Source organism: Heptranchias perlo, chromosome 11 (genome assembly GCF_035084215.1).
Source record: "Heptranchias perlo isolate sHepPer1 chromosome 11, sHepPer1.hap1, whole genome shotgun sequence".
Lineage (NCBI taxonomy): Eukaryota > Metazoa > Chordata > Chondrichthyes > Hexanchiformes > Hexanchidae > Heptranchias > Heptranchias perlo.
The window spans coordinates 41511078-41523415 of NC_090335.1; the positions used below are offsets into that span (position 1 = coordinate 41511078).

General features: G+C 40.4%; 2 protein-coding genes across 4 annotated transcripts in view; one reads left to right on the plus strand and one right to left on the minus strand.

The window, feature by feature from the left end:
• The window catches only part of LOC137326834 (very large A-kinase anchor protein-like), a 68944-nt gene extending 63041 nt beyond the window's left edge, over positions 1-5903 (plus strand). The window contains exons 21-22 of the mRNA XM_067992214.1: positions 3381-3540; positions 5143-5903. Of these exons, the coding sequence (XP_067848315.1) occupies positions 3381-3540; positions 5143-5234 (252 nt within the window). The 3' untranslated portion in view covers positions 5235-5903. The remainder of the gene's footprint in view (positions 1-3380; positions 3541-5142) is intronic.
• A 2653-nt stretch (positions 5904-8556) lies between these two features.
• The window catches only part of riox2 (ribosomal oxygenase 2), a 39187-nt gene continuing 35405 nt past the window's right edge, over positions 8557-12338 (minus strand). For all 3 annotated transcript variants that reach the window (XM_067992846.1, XM_067992847.1, XM_067992845.1), the window contains exon 10: positions 8557-8800. In XM_067992846.1, coding sequence (XP_067848947.1) covers positions 8642-8800 — 159 coding nt within the window. In that variant the 3' untranslated portion in view covers positions 8557-8641. The remainder of the gene's footprint in view (positions 8801-12338) is intronic.

Genomic DNA, 12338 nt, shown 5'->3' on the forward strand with positions numbered 1-12338 from the left:
TAATTCTCTGAATACGTAATGCTCTGAGATGAATTATACATTAGAGAAATTCATAAGACCTGGTGAAAAATAAAGTTGACTGGCTGATGAAATAGTTACTAAAAGTATGAAGTGTAGTATTTATTGCTAGCTGGAAACTAAATCCAGGTATGCAAAGACTCTGACATATTAACAGAGATAAAGTGGCAGTGGGCTGTTAATACATACATCGTTTGGTCTGTAAGGCTGTGCCAGCCAATTACTTTGCCAATTCTATTGATTACTGAAATGATTAAAATTAACTATTTAAGCCACATTAAATCATTATAAAGCAGATAATTTAATGACTAAATCTAAATTCAATGTTTTATGCAGCAATATTAATGTGTTATTGTTGCCTTAAATGATCCCCAGCAGGTTTAGACGGGATATTTTACCCAACACATTTGGTAATCACCCAGCTAATACCTCAAAACCTAAAAACCAACAGTGTATTTCAGGATTTGTTTTTCTGCTGACTTCCGCAAAATATAGAAAACAAACCTGTGGAATTCTCTACCACAGAAGGCAGTGGAAGCCAAGTCATTAGATGTATTCAAGAAGGAGATAGATATATTTCTTAATGCTAAAGGGATCAAGGGATATGGGGAAAAAGCAGGAACAAGGTACTGAGTTAGACGATCAGCCATGATCATTTTGAATGGTGGAGCAGGCCCGAAGGGCCGAATGGCCTACTCTTGCTCCTATTTTCTATGTTTCTATGTTTAAATGTGCATTAGGTATCTTTATCGATTTATTTGATAAATTGATTCAAAACAGCTGTATTCTTTACTTTATGGCCATTTACTTTATTCTTACTGCAATCACTTATTAATTTTTTCAGTTTGCTTGAAGGGGTTAGGGAATCACTCCCTTAATGCAGCCAGTCCACTCTCCCTTTTATTGGATGAAGAACTGATGGTCATGATACTGAGCCTATTGGCAGCAGAATGAAGGGGGAAGACACTAGTACAGGAGGATACATCTACTTTATATCATAAAAATTGTTTATGACACTAAGTAGCCACGTGACTAATGTAAAGGAGATTTAGAGGACTCAGAGATCTGGGTGAATAAAGTGATAGGCTAAGGAATGGACATGTAATTGGCAAATGAATTTCAATATAGATAAGTGTGAGGTGGTACATTTTGGTAGGAATAATAAGGAGGCCACATACTGCTTGGAAAATAAGAGTCTAAACAGGGTAGAGGAGCAGAGGGATTTAGGGTTACAGATACACAAATCACTAAAAGTAGCGACACAGGTTAATAAAGTCATAAAAAACAGCATAGTACTGGGGTTCATTTCTAGAGGGATAGAATTGAAAAGCAGACAATTATGCTAAACTTGTCCAGAACCTTGGTTAGACCACACTTGGAGTACTATGAACAGTTCTGGTCTCCACACGATAAAAAGGATATGGAGGCACTGGGGAAGATGCAAAAAAAATTTACTAGGATGCTACCAGAGCTGAGAGGTTATACCTTTCAGGAAAGATTGAATAGGCTGGGGCTCTTTTCTCTAGAAAAGAGAAGACTAAGGGGTGACCTGATAGAGTTTTTAAGATTATGAAAGGGTTTGATAGGGTAGACGTAGAGAAGGTGTTTCCACTTGCAGGGGAGACCAGAACTAGGGGCCATAAATGTAAGATAGTCACTAACAAATCCAATAGGGTATTCAGGAGAAACCTCTTCACCCAGAGAGTGGTTAGAATGTGGAACTCACTACCATAAGGAGTAGTTGAGGCAACTAGCATAGGTGCATTTAAAGGGAAGCCAGATAAACACATGAGGGAGAAGGGAATAGAAGGATATGTTGATGGGGTTAGATGAAGAAGGGTGGGAGGAGGCTCACGTGGAGCATAAACACCGGCATGGACCTGTTGGGCCAAATAGCCTGTTTATGTGCTGTACTATTCTTTGTAATGCCAGATGGAATTTAATCTGGATAAATGTAAGATAATGCACATTAGAAGAGGAAATGTAAAAGATGGATACACAATGACTATTTACTATTTTGGGTTTACTATTAGTAAATGTGAAGAAGAACTGATTATTGATCACTCACAAAGTATCTAATCAATGTGAATTAGTTATCAACAAGGGTGATTAAATACAAGGATGTTCCTTGAGGGTATCTGATTTAAAAAGTTGAAGACAGTTGAGACAAAGAAAAAGTAAAAAAAAATCTGAATTTTAAATTTAAAAAAAATCTCCAACAATTAAAACCTGAAGGAGTGAGATGCGACACTTGCAATAGTTAATTTTCAGTGCCAGAGGGGTTGACTGGCAGTAATTAACACTTACCATGTCATTAAAAGGGTACTTAGACTTGAAATGACTTGACTTTGTGGTGAGTTTAGTTCGTATCTACCGTGCAAATACAGGGACTTTTTGCCATTCAAAGCATTTGAATGGTGAGGCAAACAGTGAGATTCCATTTTCGAGAAGCTAATGGCAAGCGGGTGCATCTCGGACAGCAACTTTTGGATTTCCACGTTTAACCGCGCATCTGCCCTCGCCAGAAGTTGCTGTGCAATTTGCGCATAAATGACGGTGTGCGCCATTCGCCTCATGTTATTTTGACAGCAAATTCTGGGCCATGGATTCATCAGAAAGAGTTTCCTCAGTACTGCGTTGGAGTGTCAGCCTAGATTTTGTGCTCAAGTCTCTGGAGTGGGGCTTGAACCCACAACATTCTGACTCAGAAGCGACAGTGCTATCACTGAGCTGACACCCATTATGGTATTGGATTAACAAGCTTGGGGTCATGAGTTCAAATCCCACTGAGGCAAGTTAGCAAAATTGAATTCAATAAATCTAGTAATTTGTAGCAAGCACCAGAAAAGTGATCATGAAAGCTGCCAGACTGCCATAAAAACCCAACTGGTTGACTAATGTCCTTAGGGAAAGAAACCTGTCAGTCCAGCCAGTCTAGTATACAGGTGAGTCCAAACCCACAATATGCGACTGATTCTTAATGTCCTCTGAAGCAGCCTAGCAGACCACTCAATTGTAAAATCACTACAAAACAGAACACTCAGAAATATCGGCAAAGACCCAGGCATCACATCAGGACATATTGACCCTGCAAAGTCCTTCTCACCAGCATCTGAGAACTGTTGGGAAAGCTGTCTCACAGACTAATCAAGCAACAGCTTGTTTCCCAAGAACAAAATAAAAAAAGAGCCAAAATGAACAAAATGCAATCATTTACACACGATACACATGAATAGAGGGAATATGTTATGCAATAATTTATCAGCATTGTTAAAAAAAAGCTAGACCAATTTTTCACTTAATATCCTAAATTAACCAGATCTAAATTAACTAACAAAAGCAATACTCCATTCTGCTTACAGGCTAACTTTGCATGCATAGACGTTATCGGTGGTCATGGAAAAGCTGGAACAAAAGTAAATCTTTGGACAGAGCATGGGCGTATTCATCAGAAATGGAACATCAACAGGAATGGAACTATTTCCCCTTGTCTTGATTTCAATCTGCGACTTGATATTAAAGGTAACACATATTTGTTTATTTAAAGAAACAGGAAACTTAATTTTCCACCGTATCTGAATTTAAAGAAAGTCAAATCTGAAGAAAATACTAGAAAATTTCCATTATAACAGTGACAGAAACACCACTCCTTCTAGTTTGCTTAAAATTCAGGCTGCAGTTATAATGGCACTTTCATATCAATGCAAAACAATGTCAGGTATACATTTACATGGAAATGGTAGCATAACTTGGGAGAAGGGCTCCTGAGCACAGTAAAGCTAAGCTAGACCTTCTCCATGAAGCCGCCTCACATTGTTTAGTGGAGTACAGCTCTAATAGGGTGTGATGCCAGATTTAGAAAGTGTTTACTGGGTCTGTTGAGCACTTTATAAATTTAGCATCAAATCTTTTTAATGTTACAGGAAATCAAACACTACCATCAGTACTTTCCCAACTTTAAAAAAAATGCCTGTAAATGGAGCTCTGCAGATGCATGTAAGCACAGATGCGCAGAGGTCTCTCCTGCCAACCATAACATCAGGATCACTTTTGGCTTGTTTTTGTAGCACCAAACTGAAAATTGCTCAATAGGTTGGACCAGAAATTGCACAGGGCGGCAAGGCAATGTTCATCGCAGCTCCTACAAATTTAATTAACAAAGAAACTTACTGCAGGTTCTGTGGCGTCAAATTGCTTGAATTCGAACTTTAAACAAAATATGCGCTATCAACCCAGCCTACGCGCAGGGTGAGTTGCCGCGTGGCTGGAAAAGTCTGTGAGGAGAAGACACGACCACAAAATCTGTCAGGAGGAGAAGTCACTCCCACAGGTTCCGGCTGCATTGCTCAAGCAGGCAAGCAGACCTCATTCATTTAAAGTTAGTATTCTGGGTGTCACTGTAAATAAAAAATTTACAATTTTTTAAAATAAAAAAGCCAAAGAAATAATTGAATTAAATTAGAGACAGAAGGGAAAAAAATTTAATCTTTAAATTTTTTTAATGACCAAAAACTATTAAAATAAGGAGTAATATGAAATTCCACATTTTTCAAAGTTAATTTTTTAGTTGTTTGGCAGTCATTAAGATTAACCATGCTTTTAAAACTTAGTTTAGACCTGGTATTTTTAAGTGTACCTGTTTGGTGGCATAATCAATTACTTTTCAGCTGGGCAGATAAGCAAGTTTGCACTTTTTCAATGATTTCCCTGATTGCAGCGTGCAATGGCCCTTTAATTCGAAGCAGTATCATATCGCTGGCGAATCACTAGGACCAAGTTCACGATTTCCGCGTTTTACTGCGCATGTGCAAAAGTGGGGACTTGCTCCTTCAATTCACCACTAAAAACTGAGCGAGCTGTTGGGCTTCGCCGTTATTTTGGGAGCGAATTCTGGCCCAATATCTCACCGTTGGCCCCAGAAATGCAATTATATCCTGAAGAGACAAGTTGATGGCTTGACGCAAAGGGTTAAGAAAAAAATGTTACTACATTTTGGAAGCTTACAAAGAAACTACTAGATAGAAACTCTCACCTTTGTAACTGAGAAGCCATGAGCTATCTAACACTGCTTTTCACTGCGCACAAACACAATTTTATTACTTCTGGACAATTTTTGTTTTTCAGGTGGTGATTTCTATGACAAGGACCACATCCTTTTAAACATGCCAGAACAGCAACAACAGACACAGTTCTGGGACATTGAAGTGCTGAGATAAGAAAAACAAATGATAAAAGGAAAAATCTTAATATTGTTTGGACAGATCAATCAAGGCAATGCAACCCTGCATGAACAGTAAAACAGATCTCTGATGCCTTTCAGGCAATTGTGATTTTTACAGGTTGTGTTCAACCCAAATAAGTTACCGAGGTGCACCACAATTCCAGCAGCAGTGTTCTGTTTGTAAATAGATTCTGAGCCAGACTGTAAAATGTGGTCAATTGAGAGAAAAAGTAATCCCATTTATACTTGTTCTTTCCCCATTTGGAGCCTATCAGTTAGAAATTATAGCTTTTGCAGCCAGTGAGAGAGATGTACAAAGCTCTATCATGCTCCATGTTGAAACTTACCAGAACTGTCTAGGAGGAAGGCTCATGGATGTTCCCCGTATAATCTGGGCCTTCATTACTCTGAAGCCTATTGATATTAGGTTCCAATGGAAGCCTGTGCATAATCCAAGCAGAATTTACAAAGCTCCAAAACAAAACAGCTATATTTAAAAATACTCAGCTCATTGTACCAGTACAAAAAGCCTATTGCACTGACAAACTCTGATCTGCGTGTACTTTGCTATTTAACTTTATGCTTTTAAAAAAGGGTTTCTACCAATTTAGAATTTTTTTTACAATCATAACTTCAAATAATAAAGCTTATATATTAAAGATGATTTGTACTGATTTTTAAAATTATTGTAAATCAGTAAAACGTGTATTTGCATTTTTGTTGGATTAAATCAAAACTATCTACATATCAGTAGAAAAATAAATTAATACATAGATCAATGTGTGGATGAATGTTACAAAACTGCATAATACTTAGTGTTCATTTTTGCTACTCCAATTTTTAAGAATTCTCTAGGAATAGAGAATTCTTAAAAATTCTCACAAATAGCTTGCCTACAGTTTCTTTACACTTTTAGAACTCAAGAACACAGAGAAGAATACTTGAGCATAGTATTTGAGCTGCTCTATTGCAGTTGTTCAAAATCGCTTTAAATCCATAGCTGGGTCCAAGAGAAATGTATACAAAGCTGCTGAAGTGCTTGGTCACTAAGTTAATGTTTAGGTATTATCAAAAAGATAAATAAAAAGGAACTAGTGAATCTCTTGTGGCATTGTGTTAAAATATAAATACATAACCAGGGAGCCTCTCTGATTTTCTTGGCTAAACAGTCACCAGCTGTTATATTTTCTCAGTGGACCAGTCAACTTATTCAAATTAAACATGGCCTTTATGTAGAATCTGAAGCTATTTGCTAGTACAGCTACTGCCTTGGTAAAGTCCACTGCATCAGCGATAAGTAACTAGAACTGGCAGCAGTATTAACTGGTCACCCTAAGCACATTCATGATCATGGTAACCACACAAAATTCTATTTTAATTGGTGTTTCATCCATGTTACGCATATCTCAGGCAAACTCTAGCCTAAAAGTAATGACAAAGGTGGGACGCTGTTGCAAACTACACACCATACTGGTACCATGGTGAGGCTGCACTGCTTCCTTCTAATTAGCTGTAGTACAAGTGACTCATGCATACTCCTCTCAGGAGACATGGAATTTATTTCCTTCTCCTAGGGCTCATGCCAACCCTTCCTACATTACAACACTCCTCTCACTAACACTAGTTGTGCTCCTACAGTGACCGCTCCCTACTCACCACCAGAATCTCCTCATGCAGCAGTACGAATGCTGCAGGAAATAAGAGAAAATATATTGCAGAGTCAATCAGGAGAGGGGTAAGAAAAGGGTGGCTAAAAAGGGAAAATGAAAACTGGAGAAAAGAGAAAAACAAAAATGGATGGATAAGATACACACAAAAGTGGAAGGAGGAGGACAGGGCAGCTGAAGAAGAGAAAGAAATGAAGAGAAAGGGAAACCTGAAGCAGAGAGACATGCATGAAGGAGGAGATGGAGGAAGAATCAGAAGTGGAGGAAGAGGATGGTTAGAGAAAATCAAAAGTGAAGGGAGAAAGAAAAAGAAAACATATATACAAACTTTTTTTGCTGCAGACAGACCAGTATTATTCTCCTTTAGTTAGAACAGTGGTTTTCAAACTTTTCTAACTAGGGCCACCCTGAAAATATTGATGCACTCCCACAGACCACCTATCTTACTTTCTAACAGTCAATGTCAGCTACCCAAGGAAAACAGCGTCATAATTGCAATAAATGTTTCTTTTATTAAAAGACAGCAACAGAAACACACTATGTCCACAAATGCAAAAAAAAATAGAATACAGAATTCTCAAGACAGTGCTTGTGGCATGTGGTATGCCTGGCCACAGATGGATAGAAATCTGATGACCTCAGACCCCCAGGACATTTTTGCAGAAATCCCAGGATCCAGAGCTCAGTTTAAAAATCTATGAACTAGAAGTGTGAGAGAGACAGAAAATTTCAACGAAGCCTGGAAAAGTGGCCACCTTGAAAAACTTTGAGCACTACTGAACTAGATCACTAATGGTAGATGTGTTATGTAAGCAAGCTTTGAGCAAAGACAGGTTTAACGTTTCAGGATTCTTCTCTTAACAAAATTAGGCGTACACACCCTGAGAAACAGGTTCTCCTAAAGATTCAGTCATCTTCAGGAAGTTCGCATATTCCAAGCATGTTAAAGGTATGAAACATTAGGTTTTAAACAAATATTGTTGCAATGAGTCACCTGGATTAAGCATCTAGGTCAGTACCAAAGGCAAGCACAGGTTGCAGTAAACACTGCTGTCTATCAACAATTTTACAGCTACATTTTGACATTATCAATAGAACATTGCAATCCCAATGGGATCCATCTAGTGTGTTCTAATTAAGGATTCAGCTCCTGTGTTTTCCACAGTGGAGCTTTTTGTAGGGATACAGAAATTTGGTTGGCGCAAGTTTTGTATTTTCAATTTCATTCTTAAACATTTCACCCAATTAGTTTTTGGTTAGTTCGTCTCATTGGTTAAATGTCATATCCAACAGGTATCTAAAATTTTTTGATCTAAACAATAGCAATCGATAGAAAATGTTGGTAAAACATATACATATGTATTTTCGTTAAAAAAAAGTGGCAGATGTATAAGCAGTGTGATTTCTACAATGAAGGGATATATTCTATATGGAGGATAGGACTAGAAAATCATATTTTCTCAGTATTACATCATGGACTGCATAATAATGGTACTGAAAAAACAGTCAACATGTGCATCAACTGAAACACATGAATATGTGAAGCTGATATATTAATTTTATTTCCTATACATGCCATGTAACTTTTGGAATTTTTTTTGCAAATACTGTACATCCTTGCAGTAAGATGAACACTCCATAAAGCAGACATTCAGTTCCATGTTTTTATTGTCATATAGAACAGTAAAAGGCACTCAAACTACAACGAGCCAACTCAAATGATAGTTCATTTTACTTAGCTCACTTCAATTAAATTTTCTGTCCACAAACACAATGCAAGATTTTCTTTAGCTTTATCCGAGTCTACCTTGAGATCTCTCACAGGAACAGTGTCACCTGTCCAAAGTTGTTTCAGTGCCTCCAAGTGAGACGAAGGAAATCTCAAGCCGTGAGCCTGTATGGAGAAGGAAAAAAATAAGTTTGGAATAGCAATTTTTACTAAATGAAGCAGCTTCTTCACACAAATGATAAATTGTTATTAGTATAATACATCATATATAAAATAGTTCTTCTAAAATGCAAATGATGAAATGCAATGAAAATCCAAAGATGGCAGCTCTATCTTCCATTGAAGGAAAGGGTTTGTTTGTCCTTAATAATTAGTGTTTATAATACAATTGCCCTCTAGTCTTCTAAAAAAGATAATCACACAAGACAAATGCAACCATTTTCAAAATGAGGAAAACTGTTTGCTTTATAGATAATTAATATGTAACAGGGCAGTTGACTGCTATTAAGATTCAATTTACTCTATTAGAATTATTATATATTTCCATCATAATGTTAGATTATCGACATTGGTCATCTTCATGCTTTGATAGAAATCAAAGTGTCATCAAAATGATGGAAAAACTAAGGGGGCACTGTCAGTTTAAGAGTTTGGCACCATACTGGGTGCATGGCAGTGTTCTTTTCTCATCCCACTTTATATATATATGCCTCCTTCTGGGATTTTGAAATTCTTTTGAAAGTAGATAGCAGCAGCTGATTAATGTCCTCATTGTAACACACATACAAAAAGGAAGCTCAAAATAGGTGTCATTCAAAGAATGAGGAAGAATGAAAAGCAGTATAAAGCTTTACTGCTGATACTCTAAGCAGACCTTTTGGACTGATATTGAATGCCAAGCTGCGGTTTCACCAGGACTTCTGTACTTGGCATAACATCAGAGGACTGGTTTAAGCACTGGCAACACTTATGGTGTTGCTTAAATTATAATCTTTTACAAGACTGACTCCCTGACCACATCTAATACTGTAGCAAATAGAATCCAGCATGGAGTAGACCATCCTCTAAATAGGTTTGGCCTCAACTGACTCCGAGAATATTGTAACTTTGGATTTGCAGAAAACAATTTTTGCTCTCAATGTATTCATACAGTTCAAGACTTAATCCCCGAAAATCTGGACGCAGCCCTTCATAGAGGTAGATGACCTGAGGATTAACAATTAACCTACTTGCAATAACCTGTTTACTGGAATAAATCTAATCTTATGCTACCACACTTTGAATTGACAGATATTAAACTCCTACAGACTACAATAATTAATTCATTTAGATTTAATTAGAGACATGGTGCTCGATATTAGAAGGGCTGTGGGTTTGCGGCGGGGTGGGGCGACTGGGTAACGCGCCCAGTGAAATCAGTCTGCCCCACGTGCGATCGCAGCCTAATTGGATCCACTTACCTGGTCTTCCGGGTCGCCCGCTGCTGAGCTGCGCGTCGGGCTGACTGCGCATGCACAGTAAGGTCTGTCAGCTGGAGGAGCTCTATTTAAAGGGGCAGTCCTCCACTGACTGATGCTGCAATAGGAAAAAGTTCAGCATGGAGCATCCCAGGGGGAAGGCTGCTCCCAGGTTTAATGATGCTTCACTCCAGGTATCATTTGGATGGGGTGAGGAGGAGGAGGGGGAGGACAGAGATCTTCCCCCTGGCGGACGGGAGGAAGCGGCCTGCCTCCGCCACCAAGAAGGCCTGGCGCGAGGTGGCAGAGGTCACCAGCACCACCAACATATCGCGCACCTGCATACAGTGCAGGAGGCGCTGCAATGACCTAAGTAGGTCAGCCAAAGTGAGTACACTTACTCTTTCCCCTACACTCCATCTGCCATATCACCGCCCCCACCCCACATCTCCTTCTGCATTGCCAACACTACTCTATCACATCACTCCTCACACCCACTCAAAGCTCATCCTCATCTCACCTGCACTTACTCACCTCGCCAGTACTCATCCCACCACTACCACTCAACCCAATCCTCATACAATCTCATGGCTCTATCTCATATTCTCCCTCTGATGCATCTCTTTCACGGTCAGCCGCACTCAACCTGCCATTACCTGTGCTGCAGCCACAGGGCATGCATCACATATGTGTAGTAGGAAGCATAAGGCAAACGTGTCGTGAGCATGAAGGGGATGCACAAGGGTGTTTGAGGGTTTGTCATGGTTTTTACTTATATTGAATTTCTGACTAACTCACATCACGTATTATATTGGCACCACTACTGCCACGTCTTTGCGAATCTTGTCTGGTTTGTGCAATAATGCGCTTTCCGGAGGATCACAATGAAGACCCACAACTGATGCCACCCATTGTGTCACTGCAGAGTGGGTGTAGGTGTATTTTCAGGGCTCTTTTGTGCAGACGACTGAGAGACGTCGGCGATGTCCCCGGTGGCACCCTGGAAGGATGCGGAGGAGAAGTTGTTGAGGGCAGTGGTGACTTTGACAGTGACAGTTAAGAAGATGGTGCTCGGGCCAGCCGGGAGCAGCTCGGCATGTAGGAGGCTGCAGATGTCCATGACTACATGTCGAGTGACTCTGAGCCTCCGTGTGCACTGCTGCTCAGAGAGGTCCAGGAAGCTGAGCCTCGGTCTGTGGACCCTGTGGCGAGGGTAGTGCCCTCTGCGACGCATCTCTCTCTGCGGTTGCCCTCCCTCCTGCTGTGCAGGTGGATATGTCACAGCACTGTGTTATGCAGCGCCACGTGTCAGAGGTGGACGACATGGCCGGCGAGGCTGATGGTGCTGTTCGCCCTCCGAGGAAGTCATGACTGCAGCTACGGCGGCCCCCATCCGGAAGATGTACATCCGAGGGAGTCCGCAAGGTAGGTACATGTGTCTGGACCCCGGGGTAAGTGTGCAAGTTGGTGAATTTGATTGTTAGGAGGAGGGTGGTGGAGGCCAAACTTTGTCTCAAGTGACAGAGTGGCCTCCTGCAATGAGTGAGGGTCTCCCATCCCCACCTGTCAAATGGATCTTTGCAGCTGCCACAGGCTGATAGCTGCAACACGTCCATTTCAACTAGGAGTGTTTCCCCCAGTAAGGGAAACAGTCCCAGTTGTTTCTAAAATCCCACCCCTCCTGACATATTCCCTTAATCAGGTCTGTTAACGACCTGAAATAGCACAATAAATACTGTCAAGTGGCACCCCACCGGCTTTAATTGCCTGCGGGAGTCCCACATGAGGGGGCTGCGCACGCACGACAGCGCGTCTGTGGGGAACCCGGAAGTGGGCGGGTTGGAGCCAGGCTCCCGACCCGCTCCGGGACCCCCGATTTTCGGAGCCCCCCCGCCAGGAACGCACCCGATAGCGGGTGCTAATATCGGGCCCATGAAGCACAGATCATGCAACAAGTACTGAAGTGTGCAATATATTGCACAAATTCAATGGGCAATAATGGGATATATATTCTTCCCAAGAAATAGCTCTGGAGATAAACAGTCTATGAATGGCGAATCCTTTGCTTTTTATCCTCTCTTCACTTTTGGTATTAACGTCTCTTATCATGCCTTATCCCTCAAGAAGAATCTCACATGAGTTTCATGTCATTAGATTTTCAGAGGAACTACTATGCTTTTTCAATGTCCTGGCTTTTTTTTGTTCTTGGGGTGTGGGTGATGCTCAATTCTTTTTCCCAGAAACTT